Source organism: Gracilinanus agilis, chromosome 1 (assembly GCF_016433145.1).
Source record: "Gracilinanus agilis isolate LMUSP501 chromosome 1, AgileGrace, whole genome shotgun sequence".
Taxonomy (NCBI): domain Eukaryota; kingdom Metazoa; phylum Chordata; class Mammalia; order Didelphimorphia; family Didelphidae; genus Gracilinanus; species Gracilinanus agilis.
The window spans coordinates 290,609,034-290,628,846 of NC_058130.1; the positions used below are offsets into that span (position 1 = coordinate 290,609,034).

At 37.9% G+C, this 19,813-nt stretch overlaps 1 protein-coding gene across 2 annotated transcripts in view; it reads left to right on the plus strand.

Moving 5' to 3' along the window:
* The first annotated feature begins 1,071 nt into the window (after positions 1-1,071).
* Positions 1,072-19,813, plus strand: part of ALDH7A1 (aldehyde dehydrogenase 7 family member A1) — a 52,858-nt gene continuing 34,116 nt past the window's right edge. The window contains exons 1-4 of one of the 2 annotated variants that reach the window (XM_044662399.1): positions 1,072-1,266; positions 2,306-2,359; positions 5,552-5,617; positions 19,689-19,769. In XM_044662399.1, the coding sequence (XP_044518334.1) occupies positions 1,072-1,266; positions 2,306-2,359; positions 5,552-5,617; positions 19,689-19,769 (396 nt within the window). The remainder of the gene's footprint in view (positions 1,267-2,305; positions 2,360-5,551; positions 5,618-19,688; positions 19,770-19,813) is intronic. The other variant, XM_044662407.1, reaches the window with a different exon arrangement.

The following is a 19,813-nucleotide window of genomic DNA, read 5'->3' on the forward strand; positions in this document are numbered from 1 at the left end:
GTCACACAAATTGTAATTGCTGAGGCTGACTTTGAACATAGATCTTCTTGACCCCAGGTCCAGCACTTAGTGTTATCCTAGACCCCTTACCAAAAAAAAAAAAAATCCAAAAATTCAATTTATTCCTGAGACTTGTAGTTTCTATCCATACAAAATCTCTCATATTGGTCTCCTTTTTAAAATGCATAAGGCTACCCCTCTAGTATAATCTATTATCGATTCATACCTGGATTCTTGAGATATCCCTTCCCCAAATCTCTTTCCATTCCAATCCAACTCCCTATTGCACTATCAAATATAAAATCCCACTTGGCATTTAAAGCCCTTCACAACCTTATCCCTTCCACTTTTTTCTATTTTCTTACACTATACTGTTGCCTCCCATTCTAGGATCCAGTTCATCTCCATCTCTGGGCTTCTCCAGTAGTTGTCCCTCATGCCTAGGAAAGCTCTGCTTCCTCAAGTCAGCCTCTTGGCTTCTTAGTTTCTTTCAGGATTCAGTTCAATCTTACCTTTTGCAGGAAGTCTTTCCTGGTCCTCACCCTTCCTCAGGCAGATCCTGTTATTTGAGATTATCTTCATTTTACTCTATTATCTAGTACATTTCTAGTTATTTACACATTGTTTCTCCCATGAGAAATTCCAGTTCTTTGAGGGAAGGGGCTGTTTTTTGCCTCTCTTTGTATCCTCAATGCTAAATCCATGCTGTCTCCGTAGCAGGCATTTAATAAATAAATGCTTGTGGGTTGATTGGTTGCTGGCAAAAATTTTGGGGGGGAAACGGTCCTTGGGTTTTTGAAGCGCCTCTGAGTGCTTTATTATTTCAAACACTAGGTGGCAGTCACTAATTGGTTTTTTTCTTGAATTATCTTTTTCAGTTTGAGTCTCAGGGAGCAGCAGTTTAGATCTTAGGGAGAACAAAGTCTTTTTCTGCTTAGCTGGGGTAGGAGAAAGAGGCCTTGGCCTGATGCGCCAGGGAGGTGGGATTCTGGGCTGACCAATTAGAACCTGCTACGGCCAGGGGTGGGTTGCGGTTTTGCAACTTCCTTGTACAGACTTCTAGTGTCCGTCATGCTGCCCCTAACCTTTTCTCTTTCTCGGCAAGTCCTCGTCGGAAAGAGGAAGATCTTAAGATTCTGGAACAAACCGACCGCCTTCATGTCTACTTTGCTGATAAATCAGCCCCAGTATTCCTGGTTGAAAGATCTTGGACTCAAAGAAGAAAATGAAGGCGTGTATAATGGGGCTTGGGGTGGAAGAGGAGAGGTAAGTAGGCAGTTCACTCCTTAAGAGAGACAGCTGGAGGCCATAATGACTCTTCCCTGATTTACAAAATTTATTGCCGTTTTGGGCTGTGGTTGCACGAGTCATTGGAGTTTTTGTGGTTGTTTTATCGGAAATTTAAACCCTTAAATTTTAAATTCTCTCTCTACCTCTCCCCCCCCTCCCCCCAACCTTGGAGTCAATACTGTGTATTGGCTCTTGCCCAGGGTCACACAGCTGGGTAGTGTTTGAAACCAAATTTGAACCTAGGACCTCCCATCTCTAGTCCTGGCTCTCAATCCACCGAACCACCCAGCTGCCCCCTACATTTCAAGTTCTTAAATCTAGAGGAAGAATTGTGAATATTTATGTTAAGCTAGTGCAAACTCAAGTATTTGCAATGGGATCCATGTACAATAGTTCTACTTGGTAGGAAATATGAATCTAAGGCTGGGAAATACTCTAGAAAGAACACATTTTACTATAGGGAGTTTCTATGCTTTTTCAGAATTTTTAAAACTTTCTGAACCCTAAGTGCTTTTTTGGTAAGACGGAGTGGGAGTTATTGCCTTGCTTCTTAAAGAGAGCAGCCCTAGAGTTATAAAACTTCATAGAAATCAAAATCCTGTTTTGCTGCTTAAAGACTGGCATGATCTTGGGCAAGTTACAGCTTCCCAAAGACAGTTTTCTCCTCTATAAAATGATTTGGATTAGATTATGCCTTCTGCATAATTAGGATTAAATATTAAAAGAGAAAGTAAGAGTCAGGTTGAGAGCTTGTGTATTTTTAAAGTGAACTTAAAAACTAGGTACACTGACTGAAACCTTATCAGGAAGAAATCTTCCAAATAATCAGTGCTTTCAATAAAGAATGACTGTAATTCCAGCAGATGAATCTGGGAAAATTTACCTGATGCCAAAGAGTCCATCTGTTGGTCTATCTCAGAGTCTTGGATTTAATCTTCCCCTTCTCCTCATCCTTCCCACTTCTAATTTTTTTTTCTGATAATATATTCTAACCAGACAGACTTTTTTTTTAAAGGTTGTTACAAGCTACTGTCCAGCTAACAATGAACCCATAGCAAGAGTCCGTCAGGTAAGTGTACTATTGAAGTTTATGCTGGTGTATGAATTCTTTTGGCTTATACAGAGCATGTAGTAATTAATAATTAAAAAATGTTTTAAGCAGAGAACGATAATCTTTAAAAATGTAGTATTTATTAACAACTAAAAGTGCTATCTTATATTGTATTGGCAAGAAATAAATGTAGACCAAGAGAATGCCAGGCATTCCAAAAATTTATACAAAGGATTCGTATTTGAATTAAACCCCAGAGAACATAAAAATTAGGAAAATGATTTATTATGTAACAAATATATTCAGAGAATATTCTAGCAATTTGGCTGGAGCTAGATTTGAACTCATTGCACAGGATATAATTAGTGAATTCCAGTTTAATGTTGAAAAGAATTCAATAAAAATAGAAGAAATTAGAGTATTATTTATCATAATTTCATTTACATTAAACAAACTGAGTAAGACAGACATACTTTAATAGGAGGGAAACACGTTTATTAAGCATAGGCATTTTACAAATATTTTCTCATTTGAACCTCACAACAACCCTGGGAAGTATTATCTCTATTTTATAGTTGATGAGACTGAGGTCATTAAGTGATATTCCCTAGAGTCAGACATCTAGTACCTCTTCACATCAAGCCTTTATTATTCCAGTACCATACTAGTTGACTTCCCTAGCGCCTGTAGTCTATCCTCTACTCAACTATCAAAATGGTGTTGACATGGAATCTAGAGTCCCCAAACTTGTGGCTTAGTGAGATCTGATGAACCCCAAGTTTTAGAAATAGCTTGTAGGTTGGAGACCCCAAGCTTGTGCTTGTTCCCTGTTCCCGTGAGAATCCACCCTGAAGGGAATCTCAGACTAGCAGTTGCAGACTGAATAATGGACCCCAGGGTAAAAGCTAAGTGACTCTTTTGCCTTAGAAGCTTCTCCCATTGTACCACATCCCCCTTCCAGGGATCCAACTCAGGACCTTCAGCTTACAAGACTGACATGCTACCAACTGCGCCAAAGTGTCACTTAGCTTTTACCCTGGGGTCCATTATTCAGTCTGCAACTGCTGTTGGATTTAAAAATCAGTCTGGCAGTCTACTGAACTATTTCTGGCCTGGACAAGCTACCCCCAACCCCCAAGGTTTCCCAGCACAGTCTTCCTTATCTCCCCCTATCATAAACCTAAAACTGAAGCTATCTTATCTGGTGAATATTAACCTTCTTGAGGAAGGTTTGTCTGTTTGCCTGCTTTACAATATTTGCCTATTTAATGTATATTTGCCAAATGCTTCCAGACCCCTGATCCTGAAACCCTCCTTCCCCAGATGCTTCCTGACCACCTGTCCCTGACACTACCTTGATAATTATGTATGTACCAACCCCCTTCCCCAAACATTTCTATATAAACTCTTGGCTGAGAATTCCAAGGGGTCGTTCAGGCACTCCTCTCTGCCTAGCGACCCTAGCTATTATTGCTAGTAAAGAATGAGCCTCTTCTTGCATATTGCTTTGTCAGTGTGATTCTTCCTCCAGCCATGAACCTGGGTTAGGTATTAAAATTTGGGTACAACACTGCTAGTCTGAGATTCCCTTCAGGGTGGATTCTCACGGGAACAGGGAACAAGCACAAGCTTGGGGTCTCCAACCTACAAGCTATTTCTAAAACTTGGGGTTCATCAGATCTCACTAAGCCACAAGTTTGGGGACTCTAGATTCCATGTCGACAATGGTTTTCCTAAAAAGCACAGATCTGGTATCTAGACTCAGTAACTCCAGTAGGGCTTTTCTATCACCTCCAGGATCAAATATAAAATCCTCTGGTGTTTAAAGCTCTTCATTACCTGGCAATTCTTTTTTTCTTGCCTATGTACTCTGTGATCCAGTGAAATTGGCTTCCTTACTGTTCCTTGAATAAGATTCTCCCATCTCCCAGCTCAGGAATTTTCATTGTCTGTCCCCCATCCCTGGAATGCTCTTTCCTTATCTCTTCCACCTAGTTTCTCTGGCTTCTTTTAGGTTCCAGCTAAAGTTCTATTTTCCACAGGAAACCTTTCCCAATTTCCTTTAATTTTAGCGCCCACCCTCTGTTGATTATTTCCAGTTAGTCATGTATATAGATTGCTTATACATAATTGTTTGCAAGTTTTTCCCTCTATTTCCTCCATTTCCATGAGAATAGGAACTCTCTTTTTGCCTTTCCTTGCCTTTGTATCTCTGGCTTAGCCCAATGCCTGAGACACATAGTTAAAATGTTTATTAGACAATAATCTCCCTTAAAGCAAGTACTTCCAACAAATCTAAGGAATATAAAGAAATGTGGAATAGTTTTTTTAAAGCAGAAAAAAAAGAGAAAATGGATCAGAGTACATACTAACAACTACCTCATGAGGAAAAGTGAATGGACAAATAATTTTCAGGAAGTGACTGAAGTGTAATGAGATTTCATGTTTTGAAATTCATTTATTTAATTGTAAATAATGGCAAAGTAAGTTAAATAGGTAAATTTGATGTTTAAACTTATAATAAATCATTAAAAAGAAAAATGTGTTCTTTTGGCTATAATCTGATTATGTGAAGCTTTCCCTGATTTCCTTATCATTCTCCAGCTAGAAATGAACTTTCTCCTTAAAATATAAAATATTCTGTCTGCTTTGTTTTTACCATATGAATCCATGCTTTTCATCTTGCTTATTTGTTGGAATTTTTTCTTAGTACTTAGTTATGTTCTATGAGTCATTCATGCTTTGTTTTATTTTGGTCAAGATATGTGGGTTAAGACTAGGAATGGGAAAATGGAAGATACTTTATAAAGAAAACTAATCTCAGTCAATATATATCTTTGGGGTTTGTGAAATTCTTTTGGAGCAGATGGGGAATATTATTTCCTAAAACATTTTAGAAAGATGAGAATAGATGTATTTTATACACATATAAATGTGCATGTAAATATGCATGTCTTTACATGCAAGTATACATATATAATGAACTTGAATATATGCATGTAAACATGCATGCACTTATATATACATATATACAAATGTATGGATGTATATTCATAAAATACATGTATATTCTCATCTTTCTAAGATAATTAAGGTTGTACTATATATACACATATATAAATACATTTGTGTAGTCTGAGTGATTATCGGTAACTTTTCCTTTTGCCTTTCTTCCTGCTTGTCCCCTTCCCCATTCATTCCTTCCACCAGGCCAACCTGATGGACTATGAAGAAACACTAAAGAAAGCGAAAGAAGCCTGGAAAATATGGGCAGATGTAAGTTCTACTCAATTAACAGAATTTATTTGCTTTTACTTTTCTTTTTATAATGTTTTGGGGGGCAGGGTGGGAGGGGAGGGTTAGTGAAATGTCCTAAATAAATGAGAGTAGAAGAAGTTTTGAGAAGCAATGATTAGTTTTTGGATCCATGGAATGTTGCCTTAAACTTTCTGGATGAAATGAAGTCTAACTTTCTAGGGAAATATCCTAGTTTTACTATAGCTTATCTAATGGTAAAGCAGCTCAATTATACCAGTTATTAAATATCTGTCTTGTGAGTCAGCTGGATCCTAGAGAGTGCCTTGAGGCAAGTGTTAATGTTCTTGGTAGCATTTAGAGATTATTCTGCTGGTCCAGACAAGTCAACTTGCCTTTTTCAGAGGAAGGAGCCACATAATATGGTAGAAGCACTGGCTTATAGACTGAGGATCTGGGTTCAGACCTTGCTTTTGATACTTACTATCTGTGGGATCTTGGGCAAGTTACTTCATCTTCTTGGGCCTCAGTTTCCTCATCTTTTAAATGGTTTAGATGACTTATCTGAGGCTCCTTTCAGTGCTAGACCTGACACCATGATCCTATGGTATAAGAAAGATCAAATAAAGGATATAGCTGAAACTAAATTGATCTTTCACATTCCTTTTGTTATCTACTCCCAAAAGATAGTTTGGGGCCCATTTATTTGTAGTTCCTCTGGTTTAGTGAACCTTGTAAATGGAGCTTTCTAGTGGAAACTTTTTCTGAACCTGGGGGGGGATTCTACAGTTAATATATGTTATGTGGAGATGGAAAGCATGGAATCCCTGCAAAGATACAGGGACAGCCTCACTCACCAATCCCAATCTTGCATCTTGGCCAGAGCATCATCAAGATCTGGAGCTGTCATCCCATGCAAATATGACATATCTTAGGAGATGCAGGGAGGACTTGGCAGAGGCAATGAGACTTCATGCCAGAAGATCAAATCCGTGGGGCTCATTTGAAAAGTTGAAGCAGGGGGAGGAGGAACACATGAGCATATACCTAGACAGACTGCTGGAAGCTGGGGAGACTATCCCCTGACTGCTGAGGACAACATTGAGCATGTCAGGAGGCAATTTGTGAAAAGGAGTCAAAACTATATCCAGACATATTTTAGACTACATTGCCCACAATGGGAGACCATGCCCATTGAGGAATTGAGGAAGACAGCGGCTTATGTCCATGACTTGAAGGATAGTGAATCTAAACCATCTAGAACCTCTGAAAAAGATCGAGAGATTGCTGAGCTAAAAAAGCAATTGAGGGAAGCTCAGAAGGCCAGGGAGGTGGAAGAAATAAAAAATATGGCTCTGATGTCCACCAATCAGAGGAGCCAAAGCAGGCCTAGGCAATCTTCTAGTGGCAGTGCTAACAACAAAGTAAAGAGATGTTTCCTATGTTCAAAAATTGGCCACGTGGTACGGAATTGTAGATATAAGTCCCAGATTAACTTTGGAAATAGGAATAATAACAATAACAACAGGAGGAATACATACTATAATTGCAGATACAATAGTAACACCAATAATAATAACAACAGGGACAACAATACTAGATACAGTGATAAGGTGAAGGCCAGATGTTGTGACCATGACTGTGCCAAGTTTAGTAAGTCTCCAAGCTTGTCAAAAATGGAAGAATACCTGTCCCAAGGAGCTAGACCTCGTACCTTATGAACCGAGGAAGCAGCCTTAGAGAAAGCAGTTGTTGCAAGAAAAGAGAAGGGCAGTGATAATGATGTAGCAAAGGAATGTGAGAAGAACAAAATGGGTGCAGAATATATTATGAGTTATGGGTTGGAGGAGGTAACACAAAGTTACAAAGATATGACTGAGGAGGAGTTGCAAATGGAGGAGGATATAATAGAAATTAAGGAGAGAATTTATGGGAAAGGAAATAGTGATATGGGGTACACTGACAGAAAACCAGGCACATCTGCACAAGTTCTTGATAAAAGATTGAAGAAAGTAGCATTTCTTGATTCTCACTATGGGGGGACAGAACCATTCTGTAGTAAGACTGTGGATCATTTACATGTACAGCAAGATCAAATAGCAAGGGCAATGATTATAGACAGGTGTTCTAATGGGGATCTCTTGGAAACAGACAGTGTCAACAAGGGAGATGGGCTCCTGTAGACCATTGAAAAGGAAAGTGCTACATTCTCAGACACAGGGACAACCTCTTCTCTATCACCAACTAGGGAAGCTGGAAGGGAAAGTGAAAACTCTAGTAGCTACAATACTAGAGGAATTTTAAAGCTAGATCCTGGAGCTAGGGAATTTGTACCAAGCCTACTTCAGGGTCAAGTGCATGACAATGTACCAAACTTTCAAGCCTGTGATACTCCAAAGAGAGCTGCCTTTGGAGTAGATTCTGAATTAATGCATTTAAAGGAATTCAGTTTCATCAATGTCAGTAGCCAAGAGAGGAACAAAATGACATCAGTAGGGACAAAGGAAGAATCTACAACACTGACTTTGTTTCCTTTGCAAAATACATTTAGAGTTAAGTTTCCTTTTACTGACATGGAGTCTAGGAAACAAATACAAGAAGAAAGCATAGACTCACAGGATTGGGATGTAGTCATGAACCAAAAACACATTCCCAATTCTGTAGAATTTCCTTTAATGCAGAGAAATACCTCTCCTGAATCTAACTTTGCTCAAGTCCAGCAAAGCATGTTCAGTGAAGAGAAGGACACTCTACCTTACTCATGGTCTGGGAAAACTGAAATACACTTTGACACTGATAGGCAGTCCAACAAGCCATTTTTGAAGGAGACTTACCATCATTACACTCACAGAATCCTGAGCCAGCACAGACAGAAATCCTAGAACAAGATCAGTGGGATTTGGGGGACATAGAGATAGAAACACCTTTGGTACCTGTTGATCAGACAGCTAAAGACAGGGAACCTTTGGTTACGGTGACAATAGGAGATCAAATCTATCCTGCTCTTATTGACACTGGAGCAACCCGGTCTGTGTTGACATCAGCACCAGAAAATTGTGCACTAAAAGGAGCCACTGGGCAAATGGAGTTGGTGCCCAAGCTAAGATCTAAGATGGTGAAAATAGGCCCAATCACTTTAGATCATTCTTTTTGTTGGTACCTAGTTGTCCATCCAATCTCCTGGGGAGGGATGTTCTTTGTAAATTGGGTGCCACTATCCAGTGTGATAAGTCAGGACAGATATTCCTACACTTACCCAAACAGTCACTCAAACATCATCCCTTGCTATTCCTAGGGCAAGTGGAGGGTGATGAGGAGGAACAACACATGGGGAGTATCTTTGAAATACCGGAAGATATCCCAGAGGCAGTTTGGGCTAAGCATTCAACTGATGTGGGAATTTTAAAATCTGCCACCCCAGTTAAGATCGAGGTGAAAGAGGGTACTCCACCTAGAATCCCTCAGTATAAGTTGAGCAAAGAGGCCACAGAGGGTATCAGGCCCATTATCCAAAGTCTCCTGGAACAAGGCATTTTGGTCTACACTATATCTGAGTACAACACACCAATTTTGCCCATTAAGAAGCCAAAGAAAGATCCAAATGGCAAGACACAATGGTGTTTTGTGCAGGATCTGAGAGCAGTGAACAATTTTGTTAAGAAGGGACATGCAGTGGTACCTAGCCCGCCAAATATCATCGCTGAGATTCCAAGTAATGCGGCCTGGTTAACAGTCGTGGACCTGTGCTGTGCATATTTTACTGTACCCCTGCATGAGTCCAGACAGAAGATTTTTGCATTTTCCTGGGAGGGCAAACAACTGCTGGACAACAATTCCACAAGGTTTCACGGAAAGTGCAAATATCTTTTGCCAAATCCTGCAAAGAGATCTTGAGTCCATCATATTCACTAAGAGCAAGCTAGTACATTATGTGGATGACCTTTTGCTAATATCACCAACTGCTTGAGTCTGTCAAAGGGACAGCAAATATCTGTTGCAAGAGCTATGTAAAAGGGGACACAAAATTTACAAAAATAAGATTCAGTGGGTGTTGCCACGAGTAGAGTACCTCGGGTTTGTGTTAGAAAAGGGTATAAGATGGATTTCCCAAAAGAGAGTTGCACATATACAGAAGCCGTGCATACCTAAGACCAAGAAGCAGCTCTGTGCAATATTAGGTATCACGGGTTACTGTAGGCAGTGGATACCTGGTTATAGTCTGATTTCAAAACCTCTAACAGACTTGACTAGGAACACTGTCTCAGAACCTTTAAAACTGACTGGGAGCACAAGCATGCTATAGAAAAACTGAAAACAGCAGTGTTGTCCAGTCCTGCACTTGGTATCCCTGACCATGCAAAACCATTTCACCTGTTTGTGCATGAGGACAAGGGAATAGCTAGTGCAGTGTTGATGCAGATTCTTGGGGATCAGTTCAGACCAACAGCCTATTATAGCTCCCAGCTAGATGTTGTGGCTAGGGGGATGCCACCTTGTATGAGAGCAATTGCAGCTGCAGCCCTAATGGTTAAGAAATCTTCTGATCTGGTTTTGGGATGCAGGATTATGCTGTACTCTTCTCATCAAATAGATACCATCTTGAAAAACAGCAACCTGCAAGCTTTTACATCCTAGCGCTTATCCCAGTGTCAAATTGTGTTGCTGGGCAATGAGAACCTAACTTTCCATCTTTGTAAGGAGATCAACCCAGCTACACTGCCAGACTTACCGTTAGAAGGGGAACCCATCCATAGCTGTGCAGAAACCTTGGACATAGTTCAGAAAATGAGAGATGACCTGACCGATACTCCTTTGGTCTCTCCCGATCTCACTTTGTTTACCGACGGTTCTGCATTTGTGGTAAATGGAGAATGGTATTCAGGCACAGCTGTAGTGACTCAAGATGAGACTTTATGGTATGCAGCTCTACCTAAGTCCATGAGTGCTCAAGGGGCTGAAATCCTGAGTCTCACCAGAGCTTTAGAAATTGGCCAGGGTCAAAGGTTGAATGTTTGGACTGATAGTAAATAATGCATTTAATGTAGTACATTGTACAGGCCAAATTTGGAAATATCGGGGATATATAACTGCTGGTGGGAAGGAGGTAGTCTATGGGAGTCTTATAAACCAACTCCTGAAAGCTGTCCAGTTACCTAAGGAAGTGGCAGTGATGCATTGCCGATCACATCAAAAGGGTATGGATGAAGTCTCATTGGGAAACAGGAGGGCAGATATAACTGCCAAGTTCGGTGCCCGATTCGGCCGTATCCATGTGCTGAACTTCTCCTTGGTGGATAAAGCAGATCTAAAACAGGCATACTCCCTGAGGGAAGTGAAGGACTGGGTAGAAAATCTAGGGGCCAAATTAGTGAGAGGTATATGGTTTTCTAGTGAGGACAAACCCATTCTTCCAAGATCTTTATATAATACCCTATGTATTTTTGCATGCCAAAGGCCATTATGGGACCCAGTCCTTAGTGGATGGTATTCGAAGGCACTGGACGGCTCACTTGTGCAATTAGAACTTGCCAGAAATGCAAAGTTTGCTTGCAATACAATCAGGGCATGACCAGAATTAAAGGACTAGGAGGCAGACAATTGGCATATACCCCGTTTGAGTTCTTGCAGATCGATTATATATCAATGCCCAATTGTCAAGGATACAAATATGCCCTAGTCATCATTGACAGGTTGACTCGATGGCCAGAAGTGTTCCCTGCAAAGAAAAACAACCAGCCTTTGTGGTGAAGACACTTTTGAGAGAGATAGTTCCGAGATTCTCTGTACCAGCTAGAATAGATTTGATCCATGGATCACTTTTCCCAGAACATCTTGCATGAGATTTTTAAGAACTTGGGGATAAAGAGAAGTTTACATTCAGTCTATCACCCCTCATCCTCAGGGCAAATTGAAATCTGCAATAAGAGAGTTAAAACTCTCATTGGGAAAGTGTGTTCTGAAAGCCATCTGAAATGGGTACAAGCACTCTCCATTGTTCTTTTTTATTTAAGAAGTCAACCCTGTAGTGACACAAGATTGTCACCATATGAATTCCTGTATGGGCACTCTCCATGGCATAGTTCATCCCAGAAGTCAGCTCTCTTGTCACACATTGGAGCTGAATGTCAGCTATATAGATATATAAAAACTTTAAAAAAGAGACTGGATGAATTGCACAAACTTGGATTGTTAACCCAGAGAGTTCCTTTAGACTTTAGCTTACATCAGCTTAAACATGGTCTATATAAGGAACTTTACAAGAAAATCTGTTCTAGACCCTAAATGGGTTGGGCCTTTCCAGGTGCTATTAACTAGCCCAACTTGTGTGAAAGTTGAGAATAGGGACCTGTGGTTCCACATCACGCATGTGAAGCCTGTTAAAAACATGCTGTAGATGAAGAACATCATGAAGAACCTTCTGACATAGAGCAAAATGAAATGAATGCACTGCCAGATCCACAGCAAACAGACGGTTATTATTAAAACGAATGAACTGCTTGAAATTCTAAAAAGGAAAAACAAGAGAAAAATGCAAAATTTTTTTGCAACACAAAACAATACAAAGTTAACACAATTCCATCACAACAACTAATGTTCCTGATTAAGAAGGTGACAAGTCAACCATCAGACAAGACGATAGATGGCAGACAAGTATGCTTGCAGTACAGGGGAAGAAACAAAGAACACAGAAGCTAGAAGCTGTAGAACTTCACAGCAGAGGCAATACCAAGGAATGAACAATCACAAGAGTGTTGTAATCTTTATTAAGTACTGTGCTGGAAGAGGACTGGAAGGAAGATATACATGGAGCAGTAATATCATGTTATTTACATTGCACAAATGAAACGTCACACGGTAGTTACATGCCACACCACATATGGCTACACAAAGAGAATTATGATTCTCCAGTGGGCCAGAAGATCCTTGCAGTAAGGGCAAGTATGTGCATACATCAGCACTCTTTAGTTCATTGGACATAACACAAACTGATTGTCAACTTTTTGATATAGACCTCATGTAGATAAATGAGAGTCTCTTCTGTATATATGTATTATATGTACATATTATATGTGAATAGCTGTATATACTGGAAGGGTATCCTAGGATCTCTAACATATCAAAAGATCCATTGTTTGTTTTTTGATTTGGTAGACATCTAGGGAACTTCCATTTGCAAATAGGCATTGTGGATAGCCTGAATTATAATTACTAACCCATAGGATAGAATTACTAACATCTTAGGGAAAGATAGCTTTAGGGATCTTTGAAATACAGAGTTAGTTAGGGAGAGTCACTATAGTCTATAAGAATAGGTAATGTATATAGTGTACATATATTAATGACTAACAAAATGAAATTAATATACTAACAATTTAAAATTAAGGATTAACACCACTAACTTGGCTTAAGTAAGGTACTAACATGGAAACTTATTTTGCATATAGAGTTTTACCATATTTCTTTTGTTATGAGTTAGGAGCAAGTTTTAGAAGATCTGTAGGTTACATTTTTGCTTTGAATGTATTTCAAAGATGTTTGCATTGTATGCTTTAGGGGTAGTGCTTGCAACTTATAATTGTTGCAGTTTTGGATTTTCTGTTTGTGATAATTTGTTACATTTGTTATGATATTTTATTCCAAAACCTGTTTTTTCCCTTGTTTATACTTTCCTTTTTCCCTCCTTAGATAGGGGTAGATAGTATAGTAAGCAAGACTGTTAAGGGGTTTGGAATAGGACATTTAGGAAGTGATTTAAGTTTAATGCAGACAGGGTAGGTAATCTGTGCTACAATATCTTAAGCCTGCAGAATTTCCAGTGGAAATTCCTACTAGAAAAGGGGGAAATTACTGTTATGTGAAGATGGAAAGCATGGAATCCCTGCAAAGATACAGGGACAGGCTCACCCAGAATTCCAGGGGACCTCCCTGGAGAACTTTGGGTGAGGGGGCAGTTGAGAGGAGTTGGCAGTTACTTTGTGGAGGTTGAAGTGAGCAGACACTCTGCTTTCTACTCCAGACGTGGGGTTCACCTGAGTGGCCATTGTGGCATAAGCCAGTGTGGTTTCTACACAAGGGTTAGTTAGCCTGTTTAATAGGGTTGATCTTTATCAACTTCACTGCAACAAATATTTAGTGATTAGAGAATAAAAATATTCATTAATAGCAAGAGAACCAGTTTTAGTTAAGTGCCTTCATCCCCTTCTGTGGGGGGGGGAGCGCAGCTTCAACCTAATAGTTCAGGGTCACCTTTCCTTATTCAAATACCTTCATTAACTACTTTAGTTTTCCTTTTTACTTCTTAATATAACCTTTACCTTCAATATCTGTGCCTGGAAATTATTTGGGGGAATACTCACAACTCAAATCTCTTCATCCAGTTTGAATCCTGTCTGCTGTCAGTTTTAAGAAGATCATCTCTGTCCTCATCAGTTAGATAGCTAGCTTCTACTTCTTCCTCTATCAGACCTGTGAGGAATATAAATTAAAGAAAGGGAACATCATTGGGGTTCAACCATATCAGAAATTTACCAGAAGAATCTTAGCCAGTCTCCATCTTCCAACTGAAAACAGCTACTGTTTAGGGGGGAGGGGCTTGAGATCCAGGAGTGTCTAAACCCCTCCTTTTCTCACTGAGGCCTGTCAATCTGTGGCTCTTGACTTGAAGGTCTATTGGCCCTGACACATTTATCTGCTTCTCCAAATTATCTGTTATTATCATCATAACATATAACAATACGATACAAGAGCATTTAGAAGTTAGATTCAGCTATATTCATCAGACAGAAATAATGATCAAGCTTTCATATCTTTGCTAAATTTTTGTTTAACCAGTTTCTTATATAAATTAGAATTTATTTTCCTTCACAGGACCAAAAATATTCTTAACTTGGAATTTGTTAAGCTAAGTTTATCTTTCCTAGACAGAACATCCAAAGATGTTATGGTAATATTCATGTGTGAAACACTAATAACGTATGAAAAATTCGTGCTGAAATAGTTTTACATATATGTAAAGATTTACTTTGAGTACATATGTAGACCATAAAAAACAATTGTTACCTTTGCTTACTGAAAAAATGTACTCATGGAATAAATGCTGGATGGGAAATATTCAGCTAGGAGGTTTAGAGAGACATACTTGGTAGCTTTCTTCAAATATTTGTGGACTTTTTATGTGGAAGAGGGACTACTTATTCTATGAGGATAGAATTAGGAACAGTGTATAGAAATTACAAAGCTGAAAATTTGGGATTATTTTAAGGAAAAAGTTTCTTAACAGTCAAGCTAGATATCTAGGAGTAAAATAGGCTGCCTTCCTTGAATTGTTGTAGTGAATTCTCGTTTCTCAATAAGTATATTTTAGAAAAAACACTCATTCAGAAATGGTTGGACATGGATTTAGAAATAGAAGTATATTTGAAGTCATTTAGTCAAACTTTTTTTGGGGAATTTGAGTCTGAATTCTTTGACTCCAAGTACAGTGTTCATTCTATATCACTATTGGGGTCCTTTCAGAGTCTCTGATGATATTTTTTTTCTGCTTTTTGCTAAAGTTTTAGCCTCTAACTCTACTTTACACCTGCCACATCCATTACTATTTCTCTTGAATCTGTATTAGTTGGGAGTTAGTGGTTGGAACAAACTGGATATAAGGGGATGTAGTAGGCAGAACCTTCACTTGGCCTTTGGTTTTTGAGGGCAAGAGAGAATTCAGCACTACACAATTACAGTGATTCTTGTGGTTGTGTTAGCAACTAATATTAAAATATAAAACATAATTAAAATGCAAAAATGTGTATATATGGATATATACACACACCTAGGAAAGTTGTCAACATACACATGCACACACACCTAATATGCTCTCTTAATGTATCCTTCTTTTATCAGTGAAGGGAAAACTTCAGCAAGAATTAAATTTTCATCTCTGCATCAGTTTTCTTCTAGCTCTCATAGATGAACTCCATTTATTTCAAGGGAAATTTTACTAAAAATTAAAGAAACAATCACAAAAGCTAGAAATGAGTTAGAAACAGATTCATTACCTTTAAAGTAAAGGCATTCAGGTGGCATGGTGGATAGAATGCCTAAATCTGGCCTCAGATACTTTAGCTAAGCGACTCAGAGCAAGTCTTTTTAACCCTATTTGCCTCAGTTAACTCATCTATAAAATGAGCTGGAGAAAGAAATGGCAGACTACTCAAGTATCTTTGCAAAGAAAACCCCAAATGGGGTCACATAGAATCAGACACAACTTCACAACAAGAGTCCTTAAAGTACAAATTGGCTAATTGGCTACTTTTAATCTGAGAAAAGAAATAATATTGGCTACTTTCCTAGTATCCATTAACATGATGATATACTTAATTTCCTCTTGGCTGAAGAACTTCACTTTATAAAAACCTCTTTTATTTGTTGCTCTAGGAGCTTCTTTCTTTTTAAAAATTTACTAGCACATTTTAAGTTGCTTTTCATTGTTTTAAATTTGTGTGGGGAAAGGGTTGGGGTTGCTACACATTTACTTCAGGAATATACTTCTATGCTGGTCTGGGAAAACTTTTTCTCTATCAGAGGGGCAAATTTGGCAGTAGAAAGTTGGAATTAGTTCGTATAATGGAGGTGATGTGACAGTGTCATTGTTAGAAATGAAGTTCTGTGTGACATACTATTTTGGTACCTGTTAGCCAAACTGGCTGAAAACCACATCAATCTGAAAACAAAGAGGACTATCAAAGCAGCAACAAAGGTCAGAGGAGCTGTGGTAGTGGTGGGGGATATCTTTGCATAACATGGGAGAGTACGTGAGGTAGAAGGGACCAGTTTAAATTAACTTCAGATGAGAAGAGTGATCCAAGTGGGCAGGAGTGGCTAACATTTGGTGAGATCAAAGTCTTTAGGTGTAAGTAGCAACTGGGAGGAGTGAGTGATCAGTGATTAGAGTCTGATCAAATTTAAGGCTCTTTGCATCTTAAGTTTCCAGAGATATCACAAGACCTGCTGCATTTATTGACACTTTGTTCATTTGTTTGATTCAAATTGTTCAGTTGGATATTTCCACTTTGCTCAGCAAAACAACACTGGGAGCTTTGTGTAGTTGTTTTTAAAATTTTTTTTACTTCTATCTTAATTTTTCCCTCACCTAAAAGGCTTATTCTACCTTATTATTATATATAGTTATAATATTACCTCATATTCTATGCTGAAATAAAGAAAATTGGAAAAATAATAAAACTCATAAAAATGTATGTAGTCAAATGAAATTTCAATATTGGCCATGTTAAAAAATCTATCTCGTTTTGCATTTTAAGTCAATCATTTTTCTGTCAGAGGGTAACATGTTTTGTCTTCAGTTTTTTACAGTCATAATTTGTCATTGTAATGCTCAGAATTCTAAAGTCTTCCAAAATTGTTTTGATTTAAAAGTGTTATTTTTGCATAATTTGTTCTCCTAGTTTGGACTCTGTATCAGTTCATAGATGTCTTCCAAGTTTCCTTTGAATTCTCTCCATTTCATTGTTTCTTAGGTGCATATTTGATTATATTCATATGCCATAATTTTCATAGCCATTCTCTAATAAGCACATTTCATAGCCATTCTCTAATAAACATAATGGTTTACAGTTTTTTGCTATACAAAGGGAGTTGGTATAGAGGGTGGACAAGATGGCAGGAAATATTACAAATTTCCTACCCCCTACTTCCCAGCAAAACTTATACAAACCAAAAATACAAACTAAAAAATCCTAATGGAATAGAAAAAGTCAGTGAGTCATTTTTCTAGTCTAAGTCAGCATAAAAAGATAGACTGAAAAGCCTGTGGCCAAGAGTGCCCTGCCAACCATTCTAGCTCAGGGAGAGACAATATCCATGCTCAAACAAGATAGGTCCTTGATATATACCTAAGTAATGGAGGATAGTTTTGTTACCCACCACCCAGTCCCAGGTTACAGATCCAGTGTGGACTGAGGATAGGACCTGCTTCCAGGGGTGATGTTCTGGGTTAAGGAATGATCATGGACCCTAGGCCAGTGATGGTGAGCCTTTTAAAGATGGAGTGTCCATGTGCCATCTTTGACACCTGTGCCATAGGTTCACCATCACTGCCTTAGTCTATTCACCTAGCAAGGAGGAAGGAAGGAGAGAAGGGAGGTGAATAAACATTTATTAAGCACCTACTATCTGTTGGTGCTATGCTAAGTATTTACAAATATTATTTAATCCTTAAAATAACCCTGGGAAGTAAGTGCTTCCACTCTTTTGCCTTGGAACCAATACATAGTATTGATTCCAAGATGGAAGGTAAGGGTTAAAAAATAAAATAAAATTAATAAATAAATATTTTTTATGTAAATAAAGATTTTTTATTTAAAAAAATAAATAAAATTTAGTCTTCCAAGTTCTGGGAACTAAGCAAGCCCAATTCCTAGCCAATTTAGCCTTTTGAGTTCTTTATTTTAACCTCTTGGGAGAGTCAGTAATGGGATTAAGCTAAAGTAATGTCACCTCACATATATAAAAAATAAAGGATTAAGTAAGTATAAGGGACATGAATGGAATACAAGTCTAGAACAGATTGAGAAAATAAATAATAAAGAGAATGAGGGAAATACATCCTTTTTAGAAAAAGACACTAAAAATTAATATTCAAAACTAGCAAAAAATCCCTCTTGGTTAAAGAAATGCAAATTAAAACATCTCACACCTATCAGGTTGGTTAATATGGCAATAAAGGAAAATGATAAATGTTGGAGGGGATGTGGCAAAATTGGGCACTAATGGAGCTGTGAACTGATCAAACCATTGCTGGAGGGCAATTTGGAATTTTGCCCAATCAAAGAATGTATATCTTTTATCTAGTACTAGATCTGTTTCCCAGACAGTTAAAAAGAAAAAGGAAAGGACCTATTTGTATAAAAATATTTATAACTGCTTTTTTTTGTGGTGGCAAAGAATTTTAAATTAAGGGGATGTCCATCATTTGGGGAATAACTAAATAAACTGGTATATGAAGGTTGATGTTGGTCAGTACTTATATTCTGCTATACTGATTTTGTGTTTTCCCTGTAGTTTTTACAAATAATGTAGTCTTTGAATCTATTGAAACCTATGCTACTGTGTTTGATTTCTTCTCTATTCATTGCCTTCCTGTTTTTTAACCATATCAAATAGTTTTATAATTATCATTCATAGTATAGTTTGAGATATGGTTTTGATAGATCTCCCTCTTTGCTGTATTTTTCATTTGTTAAACTTGAGACTTTGTCTTAGAATGCCAATAACTAGTGGACCAATTTGACAAATCATTCAAAGACAAAGCTGCTTTATATTCTTACAAAAAGAGGTAGAGGACTGAATCCAAACTGTAGGACCCTTTATTATTAGTTATAGCAACAAATGGCTTAAGTTTGTGTTTTCTAATCATTAAAATCTGCTTAGCCATTGTCTCTTTTTTTTCATGTACATAGAGTAACAGCATCTGTCTCCTTTGATCACAGAGGGTACTTCCATTCCTAGAATTCACTTTTGCCTCACAGAATACTTCACTTCCTTTATGATTCAGTTAAAGACGTTTGAAAACAAGTGTTCTTAACTTTTCTGTGTCATTGCCTCCTTTGAGATTCTCATCATTTTCTTAGTATTATTTTTTCTTGTTCTTTAAAGCTCGAATGCCATAACAATTAGAATTGACATTTTAAATATGTTGATTCAGCTGACCCAAGAGTAATTAATACTTTTCCATTAATTTAGATCTATGTTTCTATAAAGTGATTTATAGATTGGCTTTTTTGTAACAAAAATATGTGTGCTATTATGTAAATGAAGCTCCAGAAGTACTATTTTAATTTAATGAGCATTCTGATATCACAGTTTTTAATTGCATGTAAAGCAATACTAGAGCTCTATACAGCCTATGATAAGTTATATGAAAACTCTTTTTTTTCAGTAGCAGGGTTAGGACTTAGTGTTCCTGTGAAAAGCTTTCAAATCAGTGATGCTTTGGATTCTACTATAGTAACAGACTTGATATGCTGCTCAATTTTAAGTGCTTTAATCTTTTAAATTGGTCAGTAAAACTCTATTCTTTACTTAGATTCCAGCCCCTAAACGAGGAGAAATAGTAAGACAGATTGGTGAAGCCTTGCGACAGAAGATCCAAATCCTAGGAAACTTGGTAAGGTAACATAGAAAAAAATGTGCCTTTAAAAAAAAAAACCA